At 32.6% G+C, this 20,159-nt stretch overlaps 2 protein-coding genes and 1 long non-coding RNA gene across 9 annotated transcripts in view; 1 reads left to right on the forward strand and 2 right to left on the reverse strand.

The window, feature by feature from the left end:
- The window catches only part of LOC126737352 (26S proteasome non-ATPase regulatory subunit 12), a 22,400-nt gene extending 16,016 nt beyond the window's left edge, over positions 1-6,384 (reverse strand). The window contains exons 1-3 of the mRNA XM_050442221.1: positions 6,242-6,384; positions 5,920-6,120; positions 5,684-5,867 (exon numbers count right to left, since the gene is read on the reverse strand). Of these exons, the coding sequence (XP_050298178.1) occupies positions 5,684-5,867; positions 5,920-6,115 (380 nt within the window). The 5' untranslated portion in view covers positions 6,116-6,120; positions 6,242-6,384. The remainder of the gene's footprint in view (positions 1-5,683; positions 5,868-5,919; positions 6,121-6,241) is intronic.
- Positions 1-19,585, forward strand: part of LOC126737360 (uncharacterized) — a 22,051-nt gene extending 2,466 nt beyond the window's left edge. The window contains exons 2-3 of the long non-coding RNA XR_007661006.1: positions 18,731-18,934; positions 18,992-19,585. This is a non-coding gene — a long non-coding RNA (uncharacterized LOC126737360). The remainder of the gene's footprint in view (positions 1-18,730; positions 18,935-18,991) is intronic.
- LOC126737351 (trehalase-like) overlaps positions 8,318-20,159 on the reverse strand; it is a 45,659-nt gene continuing 33,817 nt past the window's right edge. For all 7 annotated transcript variants that reach the window (XM_050442214.1, XM_050442217.1, XM_050442216.1 and 4 more), the window contains exons 3-8: positions 10,622-10,709; positions 10,364-10,569; positions 9,646-10,054; positions 8,945-9,202; positions 8,561-8,892; positions 8,318-8,503 (exon numbers count right to left, since the gene is read on the reverse strand). In XM_050442214.1, coding sequence (XP_050298171.1) covers positions 8,329-8,503; positions 8,561-8,892; positions 8,945-9,202; positions 9,646-10,054; positions 10,364-10,569; positions 10,622-10,709 — 1,468 coding nt within the window. In that variant the 3' untranslated portion in view covers positions 8,318-8,328. The remainder of the gene's footprint in view (positions 8,504-8,560; positions 8,893-8,944; positions 9,203-9,645; positions 10,055-10,363; positions 10,570-10,621; positions 10,710-20,159) is intronic.

The following is a 20,159-nucleotide window of genomic DNA, read 5'->3' on the forward strand; positions in this document are numbered from 1 at the left end:
ATCAGACCTAAATAATAATTATGTAACCCGAAAAAAGGAAAATTCAACAAAAACTTACCATAACATACACAAAACACCTAACATATAAATAAACAAAGCTTACAATAAAGTGGCACTATCTATGTACAAAGAACTCAACTAAACAACCAAATCACCTTATACATTTCAGAAATCTAACCATCATTTGAGTCTAGAACTATTTAAGGAACTATTTTAACACAGAACAGATCTGGGCTTTTAAAAGCTTTACTAATTTCTATTGTCTCCAACAAGTCTAGTTTTTTACTTTTATTGCACTGATGAAGTATTTTTATCTTTTGGCTGTCAGAAAAATTATGTTTGGAGTAGAGGAGGTGATTAGCAAAAGCCGATCTGGTGACTGTGATATCGGTATCTTTAAATTTATTATATTGTGCCTTGTGTTCACTAATCCTAGTAGAAATCTTCCTACCAGACTGGCCGACGTACACTGCAGGGCACTCTTTACACCTAATCTCATTGGATTAGTGAACACTTATGATTATGTGTTTTTGTATGTAACCTATGATTTTGTGTTTTTACCTTTTATAAAAAAAAAACCTCCTAAGCTAACTTGCAATAAAATGTCAAACTTGCCATTTTGGTACTTCAAAATAGGTCCTAGGTGTTTACACCACCGAAAAATAATAAAATTAATCTACCATCTGTTTGGGAAGCATCAAATTTAGGTACCAAATTTTAGTGCGCTGTCGTTTAAACTGAAAAAATAGTTCTTATGACGTCATTAGATCCAAGTATTACATTTTTGGTACACGCGTTGTAAACATAGCCATAGAGAAATTATTATACTTTTTAATTTCTCTCTGATACATATTGTTCTTTATACTGTCTCAGTTTGTGTGAATTAGTGGTTAGATATAATAATTTATTTGGTTATATATATAAAAAATATTAGGGTTAGGTATGTAGGGTTTATTAACTGTTCCATCGGTCTTTAAAAAGGACGCGCTTCGTGACATTTTATTCAGTTTTAATTGTTTAGTCAGCCGTAGAAACAATTAAACTACAGTTAAGGCGAGTTAGGTTAGAGTTTTGACGTTTCCAATAAAAGTGTGTTCCTGAATTTCGTTACAATATGCGTCGTAAATATCTAAATGATGAACAACTTCGACAAATCTTAAAAGATAGTGATTTTGAGTGTAGTGAGATCGGAAGCACCTTCGACGATCGAGATGCGGATCCCTTATTTGAAGTAGATGAAGGTATTATTTTGGTAAAAAAAGAAAAGTGGAACCTACACCTGGGCCTAGTGCTAGACCGGCTTTAGCTGCCCAAGATTCGAATGACGACGAACCCGACAAAGAAATAGTAATATTGTATAGAGTTATGTTTCTGTATGTGATAAATTAAAGGAATTATTATTATAAAGGAAGAGCCACAAATGGTGGTCAAACTATTCAAACTTTGTTGAAGGAGGCTATACTTTGGCGATTAAAATTTATGGTGGTGCTGATGGGGGGCAAATTTCTAATAAACCATTAGCCACAAGAGTTGTCAGGGAACTAATGGAACCTCTTTTCAATACGGGTAGAACCCTATTTACCGATAACTTTTATACAAGTGTGGTCTAGCATAAGAGCTAAATCAAAACCAGACACAGTTAGTTGGCACCTTACGTAAAAACCGAAAACTTAATCCGAAGGCAGTTTTAAGAGCTAAATTGGAAAAGGGCCAAATGAAGATGAAAAAAAGCAACACGAAAGTTGTAGTTGGAAAATGGAAGGGCAAGCGCGATGTTCTATTTCTGACAAGCCAAGCTATATTATATAAAATGTCCTAAAATGCAACTAAAACGTTAAATAATTGCTCAACAGATTTCTCGAAAGAAGAGCCAGGGTTGCAAAGTATTTAATCATATCAAAAACGCATCGGCGGCGTGACCTCGAGTGACCCTTTTCAATGCAGCGGAGCCGTTTCGCAATGTGCTCGGCCGGCTTGAATTAATTCTTTTTTCGCTACGATTAAAATTATATAATTATATGTACCGATAATTCATTTTTTGTTTGGTAGAGCATTGTAGATATTAATGAAAGTAAAAAAAATTGTAAAAATTATAAGAATTTTAAAATATGATGAAAGAAAGAAAGAAAGAAAGAAAGAAAATGTGCTATATTACGTAAGACAACAAAATCTTGTGTACAAGCATCCTAAAAACTACAAAATTCCAAATTCACTTTAAATTTCAAATTTCAAACAAACATAACATCTAAAACACTTTACCATAAAATTTACACACATTTTAAAAATGTGTGTAATGATTGAGAAAAAAAAAAGCATCTTTTTGATAAATTTCATTAAAAAATAGGTAAAGCTGTCAATAAAACAGAATTTAGAAGAAGTAAATTAAATTATTTAACAGGAAACAAAACTAAAACACTAAAATGATGTCAGAGCACAGGTTAAAAGGTATCATTAAAAAAATCGTCAAGGCTATAATATGCCCTGGATAATAAAAGTGATTTTCATTCCTTTTTGAATCTCTTAACTTCTAAAATTTGTCTGATACATAGAGGAACATGGTTGTAAATTTTTTGCTAGGGTATACAAGTGAGTTCTTGGTAAGGGAGGATGTAGTGATTGGTAAGGGAAAATCGTTAACCTGGCGAGTCATATGACCAGTGTTAGAGGGAGGTTTAGGACATCTATGAATAAGAGTAGCTGTTTCAAAGATAAAAAGAGAAAAAAGAGTTATGATTTTTTGAGATATAAAGAGAGGTTTACAAGAATCTCTTAACCCAGCGGAACATAGGTATCGCACTGCCTTTTTTTGAATCACAAAAATTATGTTTAATAATCCCTTGTTGCTTAAACCCTAAAAAGGCAAGCCATAACGAAGATGGGTATCAATGGTAATACCAAGGAACTTACAGCTTTCTTTTTTTTGCAAGGGGGAGTTTTCACTAAACATAAGGCCCTGAACGACACACTTAAATCCCATAATTAAGGTTTTGCCCACATTAAATACAAGCCTGTTTGCAGCACACCACTCCGATAAAATCTTAAGATCCTTAAAAACCTGGGCTCTAACATTATCAGAATCTCTATGATTCCATAAAATGGTGGTATCATCAGCAAACTGAACCTTGAACCCTTTGCCCTGCAGTTTTAATGAACCCAAATCATTTACATAGAGCAAAAATAATAGTGGTCCTAACACTGAACCCTGAGGTACTCCAGTTTTAAGGGATCTGGAATCGGATAAACATCCAGATACTGCAACTCTTTGGGTACGATAAGACAGATAGGATTCCAGCCATTGCAATGTCTCACCTCTAAAGCCATAATTATTGAGCTTAGACAGCAGTATTCCATGATCTACACAATCAAATGCGTTGGATAAATCGCAAAACACTGCCGCCGCGGACTCTCCAGAATTTAAGGACACATAGACACTCTCCAAAAAGCCGAAAACAGCGTCATGAGTCCCTTTTCCTGTTTGAAATCAAAACTGATTTGCAGATAAAATGCAATTATGTTGCAAAAAAGATAAAATTCTGATTTTTGCAAGTTTTTCAACTATCTTGGAGAGGGTAGGTAATATAGAAATTGGACGGAAATTACAAGGCTCACTCAAATCTCCACCCTTATAAAGAGGGATAACCACTGCCTCCTTCAAACATGCTGGAAAGATGCCATTATGAAAGGAATTGTTTATGGCAGAAGCTAAGGAATTCATTTGCTGAGTCAGGCAAAAGGAGTAGTAATTTTGATGATATCCCATCAGCTCCAGCTGATTTATGGTTTTTTAAGCTTTTAATTGCATCTCTAATGTCCGTAAGGCTAACAGGATAAAAGAAAAAAGAATTTTGAACTGACACTTGTTGAATATAATCCAAAGGATCTATATTAGTATTCACATCCTTGAGCAATAAATGAGGAATATTACAGTAATAATCATTTAAACTATTTGGTCTTACTTCTGGTTCTGAAACTTTCTTGTGAGAATGCCTGAAGTCATTTATAATTGACCAACATTCTCTCTGCCTATTTGAGGACATATTCAAGAGGTCACTATAATATTTAACCTTTGCTGCTTTTATCGTCTTTCTGTATAGACTACGATATTTCTGATGATAAAGAATAATGTTTGCATTAGTTGTAAACTTGCACAACTTAGCCAAAAAACGGAGATTTTTAGCTGAAGTTCTGAGGCTTGCTGTGACCCATGATTTTCTATTTTTCATTTTAAGCCTCTTTTTAGGAAAACACTGATTGATCTTGTCACATAGCACATGAAATAACAAAGTAAACGGGTCAGGAGGGATTTCAACTGCATTCCAATTAACCAAAGCTGTAGTAGAAGAAAAAGCATTAAAATTTGCTCTGCTGAAAATTCTTCCTATATAATGAGATGAAGGAAATACAGTGTTGCATGGAATCCTAGTGAGAATGACTTCATGGTCAGAAATACCAGATGAGAGTACTCTACATGACACATCATTTACATTTGTACACAAATTCAAGTGATGTAAAACAAATTGTAAAAATATATAAATATAGGAATTTTAAAATATGATGAGTAATATATTTAACTCGAGTGCCATGGCTCCTTGGTTCCTTAGGAAGAGCCTGCACTGAATTGTATTAGTAAAATATTTCTGTCATTGTTGTTAGAGAGGAGATCTTGTTATGTGCTCATAAAGGACACTAATAACATTTGTTCTATGGCGATTTTTTTTTAAATGTTGCTATCCTTTTGAGTTCTATAAAATTTTATTGTTTTATTGTATATCTTATAGAACTTAATATTGTAGCTGTGTCTTTTAGGCTTTGTTAATAAGAATTATATATGTTGTAGTTCTTGAACAATAAAGTATGTTATCTATCTATCTTTAACTTTTAATTATTCTTTTGAAGCTTGCAACTTATTTAATAAAAGTAGCATACCAGATTTAAATTTGTCTTCCTCCAACTCATATTTATGTGCATAATCCAAAAATAACTACTATTGGTGGTTAGTTTTCCTAAATGTTAAAAAAATTATGATTTATTTTTTAAATTCTTTTGGTAGTTCAGAATCTGAAATGATTATTTTTGAAAATTTTCTAAACAATATTAATTAAACAAAACCAAATAGAAGTTTTCTGAGCAATCCAAGAAGAGACAATATACCAAAAAAATTTGTAGAGGTTGGAAGCCTCAATTCAATTTAATGTTTAACATATAAAAATAATTATTGAAATCGGTTTAGATATTTATTATTTATTACAGAAAAAAGTTTTATCCAAGTCATTTGAGAGTTATAACAATTAATTTTTTTTTGCATTTAACAATTCAATAATTTTCCTTATAGAGGTTTACAACTATCTAAAATCAGTTTAGATATTTATGATCCATTATAGAAAAAAGTTTTAGCTTTAGACCCTTTTTATTTTTTTTTAGCAGTTGAGCTTTTAATTAAGTTTCAAAAAGAGAATTTAATTTGTAGATATTTGGGTCCACTATAATTCAATTTAGGTATTCATTGTTAATAGGTATCTGGACAAAAAAATATTAAAATCCCTTTAATTAAAAAATTAAACAACAGAGAGTATGGATTATAATTAAGTTGCTGGCACTCAACATATGGTGCATTCTCAATTGGTTGCTGGATATAAGTAAGACACTGGCTTCACACACTAGGTTTTACTAATTTAGCACTTACCTAAGGGTATCTATAAGTTTAATTTTAGTTTCCTTATCAGGAGTTTCATCCACATAAGTACAGCACTCTTGTACCATCTTCGTAACAGCTTGTTTTAACTGAGACCTTCTTTTTGTTAGCATAATTATGTTTTCATTAAGTAGTGCCCAATTTTTTGCTTCCTTACATATCTGGCAAATTGCCACTAAAAATTTGAAATTTATATACTTTGAAATATTAAATGTTCAGGTTTATACCCAAAACCCTTCCGGTTGAGATCATATCAGCCCCAGTTCTGGTCTGTTTTTCCAAAGTAAGCAACTGCTCAAGTGCATCATGGATTTTACCAGACTTGGCGAGTTTTTGACATTCCGGGATTTTTTCGTCGCAAGTGGAACTGTAATCCACTTCCATTTTGACGATTTTACCGGAATCTGTGGCTATTGATTCCATTTTAGCTAGAAATAAGGACTTTGTTAAACAACTTAACCTATAAAGAGGTATTTGAGAACTAAAATTGTTTTTTTATAATTGTAAATAATAAAATGTAAGGGATATCAGTAAGGGAGATGGGCTTACCAAGAAAAGTTATAACTTTTGGTTTTGAACAGAAATATTAAGATGTACGAGATAAACGGCAAGTCATCAAAAATCAACAAAAGTTCAACAAACGTTGACAGTGACAGTTAAGTTTGACATTGACATATCGTATTGTCATTATAATGTCATTCAGCTTGATTTTTAAAAAATGCTGATTTTCTTGTGTGTTCAGTGCAACATTGCCCTTCAGATCTCGGACATGCTGTCATTTAGGGAAACCATCACAATAAAATACTTATATTCCTTGGAGCGATCAGTACACCCCTACTACACCACTCCCTACCACTTATATTAAAATCAGAAATTAACAGAATGTATTTTTAATGAAAAGACAAAAATTTTATTACATTTATTTGTTTTAACCTAATGCCTAGAAGTACATAAAAGACCTTGTTTGCGTTAATATGTCAGAGAAAAGTTGTTTCTATTTTGTCTCTGTTTTTAATAAACCTACCTAAGTAACCTTAAACTATTGTGATAAATACTACCCTTGATTCTAATTATGTTCTTGTCACCGTGTTAAAGACCCAGACTGCACAACACTAAAAAAAGAAAAAAAAAACAAACAAAAATTTGTCCTTAAATAGTTGTTAAACATTTGTTTTTATATGTATCTACATACAAGATACAAGTATGTTATATCAGAAAATTATGGCAGAATGTTGGTAATGATTGTGAACATACTTAATAATAATATACCTAAATATACTTTGCTAAATTTCGATTTATTCTTTATTTCCTTTACTGTAAAAGGCAGAAGGAAAATTATAATTTTTTGGTGCTTATTGTATAAAACATTTTAAATTTATATATCTTAAACTATTAGGAATGCTTAAGTCATCTCTGGATCTTGATCTTGTATTATGGATATGATTTATGTGAACAGATTGTTGTCCTTAAATTCGTTGTTTGCTCTGTAAATAGTTCATCTGTTGGGAAAAGTCTTATTAGTCTCTCTGTTATAAATTGTCTTTAAGATCCATTTGTGTTCAATATTTAGTTTGTGTAAAGCATTATTATACAGTCCCCCCTATATTAAAATACCGTATCTTAGGATTGACTCAGTTAATAATTTATAGATAGGTTCTTTTAAATTTAGGAAAGTTCTCACTATATAAAATTTTTTTTTAGTCTAATTTCCAGATTTTGGTCCACTTATATTCTCAGATACTTTGTATGTTCTATTTCTTTGATCTGATGATATTGATCCATAAGAAATTGTGAAAAGTTGGGTATATTTGCTGTGGTTAGTAAAAACGCAATCTAGTTCGTTTTTGTAACATTTAGGCTCAATTTAAATATTTCTAGCCAATTTTTTACTTAATTAAAACCCTCTAAGGCATATTGTTTGATTTGGGCCCAGTCTGTGCTATTAAATAGTAATACTGTGTCATCTGCATAGGAAATAGTGACCCTATTATTTATTTTTGGTTTAAGTAGAGTTTAAATAAATTATAAATTTATGTCAACTCTTAATTTTAATAAATTAAAATAAGCCCAGTACTGTGCCCTGTGGAACTCCTATTTGTATTTCTTTTTCCTTGCTTGAAATATTATTTAGTTTAACAACTGCATAATGTTCTAAAAAGTTTATGAAGTGCGACTGTGTCAAATGCCTTAGCAAGATTTATGAAAACACCAAGGCACTTTCTGCTGTAATTAAGATGATTTGTAATCTCTGAAGTAAGTTTGTGTAAGGCATTTGAAGTAGGTACTAATAGGTAATAACTAATTATAATATGGGGTTTAACTGTTAATTTAAAGCTATGAGGTATATGTCCAGTTTTATAAATTTGATTTATTATGTGAAGAAGTGGATTTAGGATATCCGCATGTGTCTGTTTAATCAGATTAGCCGATATTCTATCAAAACCTGGAGAACTTTTGTTTTTAAGATTTTTGATGTATTTTATTAGGTCATTATAGGTAGTTGGAGTCAAATATATTCAATCAACGACAGAACGTGATTCTAAAAAATGCTGATTTTCTTTATAGTGCAAAAATGCCCTTTAAGTTGCCATTTGAAGGCCAAAACATTTAAATAAAATAAAAGTACATAAAATAAGTTATTTATTAGTGTAAAATAAGTCTATAAATGATAAAGCTACTCCGTTTGTCCAGCCAAAGCCAGATTGCACCACATATTCGCCACCTCCTCCAAACTTGCCGGGGTCCAGAGCATCATACTTCTCAAACATAATTTTGTTCTCGTCGTATCCTTTCATATTTGCCAATACCCACCTGTAGAAAAGCTCGAAAATTTTTAAAATTCTAACGTCACAGTTGCTAAATACTTGCCGTTTTCCAAAAGTAATGGCAACATCTGTCGCATTACTATTTCCGGTTTGCAAAAGTCCCAGCACTACAAACTCTTGTAAGGGGGGCCACGCGTTCCTAAAGTCCCACTGTTCCCCAGTTTGTTCCAGGGACGTGGGGATTCCCCCCAAAAATTGGTCAATGCCCTTTCGCAAGAAATAATCAGCAGCTTTCAGACCATAATCGTCTTTTTTGTTTTCATCATACGCCTTCGCCCATAGAGGAGCAAAGTTACTTGGGAAGAAAAACCGTCGTGCAACGTGTAGTTCTGAATCCCAATCGAACCAAATACCCTCCTCACTATCGTAAAACACCTAAAAGAAAAGGTTGAATTTATTCTAAAATTCTAATATCAAATAAACTGACCATTTCTATGGCATGTTTCCAAACATCGCTTCGTTCTTGCCAAGTTTTCTGGTTAACGATGTCCCCTAAAATGCCATAAAACTCCGCCAAGTCACCAAAAGCCGTGCATAAGAAGGAATTTAGATCAACAGGGACGACTCTCTGCGCCCTTATGTATGATAGGTTGGCGTTATTTCCTTCAGTTTGGTCAAAAAACCATCGACTAGAAAAGTCCCATCCAGTTTCAGCTCCAGATTTTAGTGATTTATAACATAGTTTCTATAAATAACGGACAATATATAAGGTGTAAAACTCGTAAGCAATAATATGAGAAATTATAATTTATTTAGTAGCAATATACATGATTTATATGTAGATTAGATTTTTTCTTGAATAGAAACCCTAAGAAACTTAATATGAATAATCTGTTTTTATTCTCAGACACATGTCTTAACATAGATTCATAGGGTTATATGAATTAGGTTAAGACATTATCCCAAATCCATTAGGCTACTTCCAAAAATATACGCTAATCGACCAAAATCTTGGTTTTGAGATATGCGTTTTAAATTTAGTGGGTCTTGAGCCTTTACTGATATATCTATAACTCAGAAAGTTCTTATTGAGATACAAGAAACGTTTTATTTGAAACTATTGGTAAAATATTGCGCCTTTTTTATTAAAAAACCTTTGGTTGCACCGCTTATAAATCAAAATCATACTTTTTGTTCATCCTGCCCATAGAAACTACAAGTCTTTAAGTCCTTTTCATAAGACTCTGGCCTAGGAGTGTTACTTTCAGGCCCATAATGCGCTAACTGATACGTAGTCCCATCCTTGACTACATTTATAGTCCGATTCTTTAACCAGAAGTCCATTTCCTTCTGGACACATTGAATATTATCCTTAATCCAGTCGTAGTCTTCGGTATATTTCAGGTATTGCTGAATCATCAGGGTGAATAGTGGTGGTTGAGAACGGTTGAGGTAGTACACTCGACCTCCATTGGGCATAAATCCGTATTTGTTAATTAGGTGGCATATGTTGCCTAGCATACCTTTCACTGTTAAGTACATATCGCTTAGTAAAAGTCCTTTCATTATCCAGAAGGAGTCCCAGTAGTAAAGTTCCCTGCATAAAGTTTAATGTTAGTATAAAATAAAAACTAAATATAAAATACCATTTTTAAAAACCAGAGCAAAGAATAAACCTGGACCGGTACACAAATTAAATTCGAAGGTCTGAATATTAGTTCGGTAAGGATTTTTACAATTGGACTGAAAAAAGTCATATTTTGCCAAAGGAAAAATAAACCGTTTAACCCAACCCAACCCAACCCAACCCATGTTTTGCTATACAGCATAAAAAAACTGTGAAGTGTCCGGACTGAGTCTCTTAGGCCAAAGATAATTCATGATGGTTGAGGGTAACTAAACTTACCTAAATCTCCCTCCAGGTACTATAAATCCATTTGGTACCTCTAGCAGTGAGTGCTGGTCAGGGTTATTAATAACCTCCTCGCTAGTTTTTCGCCCTAAAATGGGCCAGATATTTATGAGATCTTTGGCAAAAGTTCGAATTTGTTCATCTGTGATGAAGTTTAATATCAAAGGGCTATCAGTGAAATCCGTTGGAGTCCAACTAACCTACAAACCCCACTTTTGATATGTTGCAATCTTTTAGTCGTAAAATATTTACCGTTTCATTTTCTCGAACAAAATTGTTTCCAACAAATTGTCTGACGTCATCACGGGAGGGGGTGCCATTCTTGGAGTTCATCATATCCCTGAAAAAATCTATAATTAGAATATCTTGAATGAATACAGCTCTATTTTAATAATTAAGCTTCCATCCTAGTAAATTTGATACAATAGTTGGAGTATTTAATGAAGCGCTTAATAATTCCTGATACGAATAAATGCCGCGCGAAGCACAGGAATAAATCTAAATTAAATTATGTGCTTAATTAATACATCTTTTAATGAAAAAGATATTAATTCAAATAAATATATATATGAAATATATATATATATATATATATATATATATATATATATATATATATATATATATATATATACGTGGCACTTTCATTTTCAGCTTAGTTTTCATATCATTTTACTTTTCACTGTTTTCATTGTGCCTTAGTTAGTCACAGTAAAGTCATGACGCTGTTAGCTTTAGATCAGTTTAAGTTTATATGTATCTTACGAATTTTATATTTTAATAAATAAGTTAGGCTTTCAAAAAGGAATTTTAGTGTCATCAATTTTTAATTAGCGCAGTTGTTGGTAGGATTGTCAAAGATCAATATATCTGATATCCATTCTTTTGTTTTTACGATTTATTGCGAATCAAACAATCGGTGGCGGGTAGAGGATAATTCGAGTGAATATTAAATTACTCGCAAAGACCCCAAGTTAAGAGAGCAATTCAGTTATATGCATCGTGAATTTAACTGGATAGTATTGCAAACCCTAGAAATTGGTACTACATTGTCGTTTCGCGAGGATTTGGACCTTGAAATTGGACAAAAGTCTTTCTTTCTTATACAATGGCATCTAGAATCCTCGTGTAGGTAAATGCAACCATTGTTTTATTAATTTCAGATGTTGAAAAATTGAGAGCTTCATTAAGCAATTTATTAATTAAACGTTCAATTTGCTTTGGTTGCGCTCCTCAAAAGTTGGAAATGTTAAATTCATAAACTGTGTCGCAATTGGATGAAAGTTTGTCAAAGTAAAATAGAATGTTACAATTTGTAAATCAATAAATGATAATTTTCATGATGCAGCCAATCTAGATAATTTTCAGAATATTTACATTCTTAATTCACTTACTGGTGAACTTAATGGAAATGGTCGATTAGCAGGTAATTTAGTAGGTATGTAACTAGTAGGTACAGAATATCTGAATTTGGGTGAACAAAAAATATTCGTTATAGCAATTTTGCGAATAGACACGACGAAACTTGTTTAAATAAATATGTTATCGCGCATTGAACGTAGGGCAATAAATTGCCCCAATGTGTCTACCATATAGTTCTTGAAATTTTGAATCTGCTTTGTAGTTACATTGTTGTTCACGAAGTACCACGAAACCACCCCTGTGAAGAGAGGAATGTATCAAAAATTAGTATTAACAACAACATTTATATCAAATCTTAAGGAACTTTTAAGCACTAAAATTCGTTGTATGCGAGTTGTAGATCTGGCAGAAGCTACTCATTTTGTTTGACACGAAAATGATACTAAAAATGTCCAAAATAATAATGTTTATATTAGTTCTAGTAATTATATTAGGAATAATAATAATAATAATATTAATAATAATAATAATCCAGAAGGTAAAAATCGCCCTCAAAACTAATTTGCCAATACAATAAAAATAGATCCTTTTTAACTGGCCCAATAGATATAATTCCTAACTCCAATTGCAAACCACCCTCTCTGAGAACAAATTTTGAAAATTGTAGAAAACTGCAGAATGTATGTAAGCAATAAGCAGTTGCCAAACCTACTCCTATGTCAATTTGTATAAATAGCCCCTCGACATTAATTAAAATCATTTTTAAAACGCTACTTTAAATCAACCATCAAGATCCAAATCTATTATCGAATATATATATTGAATATTCAACTTGATCCCACAGGTGACAAATGACTTATACGAGTAGTACTTCGAAACCCAAAATCAATTGAATGTGACGATTATGATGATAATTATGAACCCAACTAAGAACAATTTCAAAAATTTGAGGTGCAAAGCACATGCCTTTAACAGTAACTTTAGAGAACACACTGCTGTATGAGCAATAAATAATTAAATTCTAAACGTTTGTAATAAATAAGTAAATGAAATTCTTATTGAGTATACCAATAACATCAAAAATAATTTAACTTTTTCTACCTTTAATCAATCCTATACAGAAACAGTGCAAGTCCAAAATCAATTTTTTATGTCAAATGAGTTGCACTTTTTTTAACAAGAAAATAAGTGCCAAGGGCTTTATGGAAAGATGTTCTTCTGCGATAAAATGCACCTGCAAGAAATGACGTCAGATAGCTGCTGTGCCGTCAACTACTAGAAAATAAAAATCACAGTAACTGCCAACAAGTAGAGGTTAATAGCTCCAAACCAATCTTTAATCAGCTGGACTCTTCAAACAAATAAACGACCATTATATCCAATGAAGAAACCCTGCTTTTGTAAAATTTATTGGTTATTTTATTGATTTTAGGCAGAAGACTGGCAAGACCGAATTTAAAAAAATAACAAATAAAATTATTTTTTGGCGTAGTTTGTTTCATTTGTTTGTTAGATGGCGCCCATCCACCATTTTAACTGCCGTCAAGTCAAAGGTGTAATTTTACGTCCAAATTTTTATTATTTCATCATTCCCTTTGAATAAGCGATAGAAACTTAAAAATGGGACGATATTGTTGCAGACTATTTGAAAAATTATATTTTGTTTAAATATTTGTAATATTATCTGGTTGTATTCCTAACACATTCCACTTTCTAAAACACCCAAATATTGTTTACTTGGATAGTTTAACTTCCTCGAGCTAATTAATTTATTTGCGCGTCGATAATTTGTAATTCTTTAGGGATATTTGGCAATTTGTAACCTATTTTGGTACATAAGGACCTATTCCATGATTTGCTTCCAAACATAAGTAGTTTAGTCTTATGTTTGGAAGAAAAGTAGTTTGGACCACTGTCTTTTAACTTTGGAATATTTTGAAACTTCCAAGTCTAGCTTAGCCTCCATGAACCCTAGAACATCACTTTTGTATGGTTTGCCCAAGATACGTAATCGAATGGTTACTCATTCGTAGCTTTACAATTTTTTAAGGAGGACTGCTGGTTTTTGAATTAAGAATAGAATTTGCAGGTTAACTAAAAAATTTTGAAAGAGGACGCCATTTTACTTGTCTTGAACGTTAAGAATATTTTCGCCAGTATACCATCACATGAATGTATTGCTATTATTGAAAAACTCCACAAAACTTTCCAAGTTACAAAATTTAAGGGATTACAAAAGGTATATAAACGATGATGATCAATTTGTGGGTGGGCAGAGATGACATCCTTGCCGATTTCTTAACTTTTTCAAACTCTATCTGTCATAATATAATATTTACTTTAGAAAACGAATCAGGTGGGAAACTACCTTCTTAGATTTACTTCTTCAGAAAAAACCTCAACAATATCTCTTTCGAAGTTTACAGAAAATCGTCATCCACCATTTAATTTAACTGAAATTCTCCCTATTAACACAAATTTGCTGCTTCTAATTCTCTAATCTAGCGCTTTTTAAACTACCTTTATCGAAATCTGCTTTTTAAAGAGAGTATAATATAATTAAAACCATAGCATTAAATAATAGTTTTCTTTTAGGTGATTTTTATAAACTTTAAATTTTATAACCGCTACAGACTCCCATATCATGTTATTTATCCTCCAAAGAGAAACACCGTATAAAATTTGAGATGCTTAAGCTACTTTGGTGACATTTCTTAACAACTAGCAAATTTTTTATGATAGCTTTTAATACAGATAATGAACTAAAGAAGAACCGAAGACCTTAGATCAACAACATCTTCTTTCTAAGTTTGATGTTTATTACCTAAGGTGCAGATTGTTTAACTATGACAGTCAGGATGAAGAGTCTCTGTTTTACACCTTCACACCCCTCAAGAACGCCTTGTTAAGAAATTCGAAGACACAACATCTACAAAAAGCAAGTCTGCTTCTGACGGCAGGGCATAATTTAACGGCTCCTGAAAATTATTGGTGAATCACCTGTCGGCAATTTTCTAGAAGTTGTTCTACATCTTTTAGTGACCTATTGATTCTATGGGTAATTCTCGAAAATCTGAATATAGATATGTTAAAACATAATTCATTATATTCTATGATTAACTCTTTTGGGTACGTATAGCTAATAAATGAACCAACCCGTATAACAAATACTACTGCAACATGCTTATATCCCATTTTGATGAATACTAAAGATATTTGTTATAAAAGTGGCACCCTTGTTTCGGGTTTACACTTTAAAATAGCCGTTAAAAGACAAAATTATTATATATTACTTTTATTTATTATATATTTACTGAGATAATATTCATTATCTTGTGGATATACATAAAAAAGTTCAATATTTTAAACAAAATATCAATTGTTTATTTAATATTCATGAGCCCTACAGAACTATAGAGTCAGTAAAAAGCCACCTCCCTGGTTGACAGACACCTTAAAACTTATTTTAAAGGAACGTGATAAGGCTTTGACTAAATATAAAAATCACAAGTGTTTAGAAAATTGGAGACATTACGCAGAATGTCGGAATTTTGCGTTGACATCAATAAGAGGAGAAACGACGAGTAAGTGACAAAAATGGTAAAACAGTTTTTGGAAAGGTCTAGAAACTTTAAATATAGTCAGTAGTATGTCCGATTTTCAAAGCCTCCAGTCCTGAACACAAATCCTGAAAGTATTTGCAACATTTGTCCGATAAGTTTGCTTCCCGTAATTTCCAAGATTCTCGAAAGAATCGTCTATATGCAGTTGTCTTCATCAAATAATATCGTCCTTTCCCATCAGTCTGGCTTTAGAAACATCATACTACAGCTAATTCACTTCTAAACGTCACCAATAATATAATGCGAGCGCTTCACAAAAAGATTTCAGCCATTATGAAAGCTCTTGATTTCTCGAAAGCATTTGATGTCATCGATCGTAACTTGCTTGATGCAAAACTGAAATATTGTGGCTGTAGTGATGTCGTTTTCTCCCTTTTTAAAACTTACTTGTGGCGTAGAACCTAAAGGGTGAGAGTAAATGATGAATTTTCTGCATCGAAAAATATTATTCTTGGTGTCCCACAAGGGTCAATTCTAGGCCCATTATTATTCCTTCTATATACTTCAGAGTTACATGATATTGTTTAAGATTCTGAAATATATCAGTATGCTGGTTACACTCAATAGATACAGAATTTTACCTCTGGTACTTTTGATAATGTGCTTGAGACAAATGTGCCTGATACTATTAACGCTGATTTGAATAATAAGTCAATTTTCAAAAGAGCACCCTGTCATTACTCCTAATAAAACAAAAATGGTTTTGTTTTCAAATCGAGGATTAAATAAAAATGTAAGAAATATAAGAGAAACTATTCACATTCAATTGGATAACGAAACTATTTTGTTCTCTGATACTGTGAAGGGTCTGAGACTAAACATCCACAATTCATACGTATGCTTTATGCCATAAAACACATTTTAAATTTTAAAAGTACGAAAAAAAATTGTAGAAATATTTCGTTAAATGTATTTAGGAAATATTATAGACTTTTGGGTTTTAATTAATCCAAAGTATAATCTAGTTTTCTAAAAAATATATATTTTATATATACTTGCTACTTTTTTTGTTTTCTCCATTTAAAGTGTGATTGTTAAGAAGATAAAGAGTTACGAAATAGCTTTAAGCTTTAAGCCTTCTTAAGCAATGTAGTATTATTATATGATTAATTAAGTAATATTGTATGATTAATATTGTTTTTTGAAATAAAGACTTATTATTATTATGAAGATTTCATGCCAAGCGGCAATTGCACTTCCCCCTGGGGAGTGGAAACATTCGCTTATCCTATATATCCTTATTTACACATAATATATTGAAACTAAAATTAAATACGGTCCTTAAACTAATTGACGTTATCTGCATTTCCAACAAACTTTCTGATGATTCGAGATGTGGATAATAGCGTTGACTTCTGCATTAGCTTATAGATGCTTTCCTTAAGGTTGAGGAGTTTTATGTTTACGATCAGGCTCTTTCTCTATGTTTACGATCAGGCGCTTTTTTATGTTTACGATCATGGCTCTTTACTCATGTTGTTGACATAATAATTGGAACTGTCCGCACTTCTCTCATTTCCCATTGTCTTCATATTCATTTCCCATTCATCTGCTGTTCTAGGTCCCTGTACTTAATAATCTTTTCATTATATTTCGCTCTTAGGTTGTTATTATTAGGAATAGTATTAGGTCAGGCCTATTGTTTCTTGATCGTTGGTTTGTAATTACAGTACGATCCCATTCGTATTGCTCGTTTTAAAGAACTGGTCCCAATCGGTATCCCGGGTACCATATAGTTATAATATGGTGCCTTGACTGCTGATTTAGAGAGGTATAGTTTTTTTGCGAGCTCTTGATGCAGTATCTTTGCAATTAAGTCATGCCGTTCTTTATATTTCGCTGGTGCAACAGTTATCTGTCACTTTGTACTCTCGGGTCATCTACGACAAACTTAAATGATTAAAACATTGATTGATGAAAACGTTAAATAATTTCTTGTTGGTATTACTTGGATAGCCACAAGAAACCCTTCAGTTTCGGGGAAAAGCTGTCCCGAAGTCAATCGGTAGTTCGACGCCGGTATATCGACATACTCTTGTTGAACCTCGTGAACATGCCTTCCATTTAGTGGTTTTATGATCCAAGCATGCATTTTTTCTTGCTCGGTGCTATGGTGTATGGGCAGCCAGTATTGCAGCAAGCTTCAATGTGTGATGTTTCAGCTTTTTTTAAGGAAAAGGAAAGGAACGCTATAATCAGTCAGCTATTTCTCTATGTCGGCTATTCTTTTTCCTCCCATATGTCGAGGTAGCGTAGTTCGTTCTACGGCACTACGCGGATGATGCTTATTGGCTTTCGTTAGGAGTGTTTAAGCCTTTATTTACAAATTTTCGATGTCCGTTTTAGTCCATCCTATAATACCAAAAGAGTAAGTTAATGAACTGGCTCCCTATATATTAATAGCTTTAAATAACTTTCTGCTATTAAGACTTGTTTTAGGAGTCGTCGCATTCTTTTAGTGAACTTAGTAGTCAGATCATTCTTTATAGTTATATGGTCTATCCTTTGCGCCTGCTTCATTCCAAGTCCGTATCTAGTTGAATTGACTTGGTTCATGGCAAGGCAGTTATGTTCCAGTTATGTAGCTTTTTTATGACGTCAGTCACTTCGTCAACTGAAAATGCTAAAAATGCCATTGGATTAAATGTTTGATACTTTGCTCGTTCTTCAGTCAGACATTCAGTGTCGAGGTTGTATTCACTAGGTGTTGTTAATCGAATACCCCAGAACTCCTGGATGTTTTCTTTAGTGGGGTAAATGCTAATAGCAGAATTTGTTAGACAAAATTATTATTATTATTATTATTATTATTATTATTATTATTATTATTATTATTATTATTATTATTATTATTATTATTATTATTATTATTATTATTATTATTATTATTATTATTATTATTATTATTATTATTATTATTATTATTATTATTATTATTATTATTATTATTATTATGTTAAATGCGGATGCTAGAAGAATGGAGGATTACTTTGATTTAAATGATTTCTTTCTGTCATATACAGGGTGTGTTCGTATTCTTCTTTTTAATTCAAATTTTACGAATTTCAATGCGTTTCAAGAACCAAGAAATCTGCATTTTAAACAAAATAGTCTTATTAGTATTTGTTATTGCCAAGCAAAATATTTCAACTGTTTTTCTAAATACATTTTTGACATTTTTGTGTGAAAATTTTGATGACAATACCATTTTTGTGTGTTTATTATCAACTAAGTATTTAGTTATTTGAATTTCCGTAACTTTGTTTCTTAAGTAATATTGCGTAATGAGTAGATAGTATGGTGGAATGGTTTTTGTTTGTGCTGTAACGCAATTACTAGCTCGATTTGTGTGAGATTCTTTTTTATCCGATTCTAGACCATGTAAGAGCCTTAGAACGCTTTGCTACACTGTCATTTTTTTGAATACTAGTACAACTTATGATCGGAGCTACTCTGTATTCTATCAATGGCTGCAATACATTAGTGACATAACAAAAGAAATACATGATCAAACCAATGCACGAAAACAGGGAACTAAGCCAGGATTATAGGGCAATCAAGGTTATTTGATATATTCAAGGTATTTAAATAAATAAATCTTATTATTAGTCATGGCAATTAATCTTTTAATTTTAAGAACCCAATATTCTGAATTTGCTGTAAGAAAAAAACCACTGAGCTTTGTAATTGTGCCTCTTGAACCTGCAAATATTATCGCTCTCTTGATGCATTAATTGATTGCGGTTTTACAGCATGATGAAAAGCAATAATTTCGAGGCTATAAATATTTACATTGTCTGAAAATCGCAATGAGAATTTGTAGTTTAAACATGGCATAGAAGTATGTAGTAAACAACACAAATAATGCCATGAAATTTCTTATGTACTATAAGAGAATGTTGAGCAGATCATAGGGACTAGCGATGCCAATAACACCGACTGCTGCCCTAGATATCCTGTCACGGTTAACGAGCTGAAGCAATATCAGGGGCAAAAAGGCTAGTGGCGATTGGCGAAACGATCTTAACGAAAGTTGGGCACAATATCCTATTCGACAAGATACAGGCACATTCGGCTTATGGTACTAAGAACGGACAAATCTAAGTTCACACAGCTAGACCCTTTGTAATTTAAAAAAAAAAGAAATAGACTACTGGGAGCGGCAGTCATTCGGCTTAGGCAAGGCAACTACTCTAGTATATTGCGGCTACATGATCAAAGATCGTGTAATCACGCAACTCACGCTTAACCTGAGCCTGGAAGCAACAGACATAAAGGCAAATATAATATGAATACAAACCTGTATCCAACTGATAAGAGAATGGTGTAATGAGTACCTTCACAGTCATTACAGGAGACCAGGCAGCAATAAACGCTTTAGCACAGTTTGAGACTTACAGGCCCAGAACTAACATGCTGTATTAGAATTTAGACCTGGAAAAAGAATATCCGAACCTGGTTGGAACTAGATCATAAAAACTACTGGAAACAACTGCCAAGCTGGAACTTTGCAAGCAACTTTTGTGCAGCCCACCCTTCAAGAAGGGGGAGAACATACTAGGCCACTCCAGGCAACAACCTGGAAAGATAGCAGGGGCTGATTACAGACCATGCATCCTGCAGAAAATACCTACAGAGACTCGGGCAAGTAGATACTTCTGCGAAGCATTCAACATTCAACATGCAGCAGAGCAGACCGCAGTGCAGGGGGTAGCAAGCAACTGGTACTGGTACTATGCATGGAACCACCCAGCGAGAAGGTTTTAGTGAGTAACCGGTTACACACTACCGGGGGTTCAAAAACT

The sequence above is a fragment of the Anthonomus grandis genome, chromosome 6 (genome assembly GCF_022605725.1).
Source record: "Anthonomus grandis grandis chromosome 6, icAntGran1.3, whole genome shotgun sequence".
Taxonomy (NCBI): domain Eukaryota; kingdom Metazoa; phylum Arthropoda; class Insecta; order Coleoptera; family Curculionidae; genus Anthonomus; species Anthonomus grandis.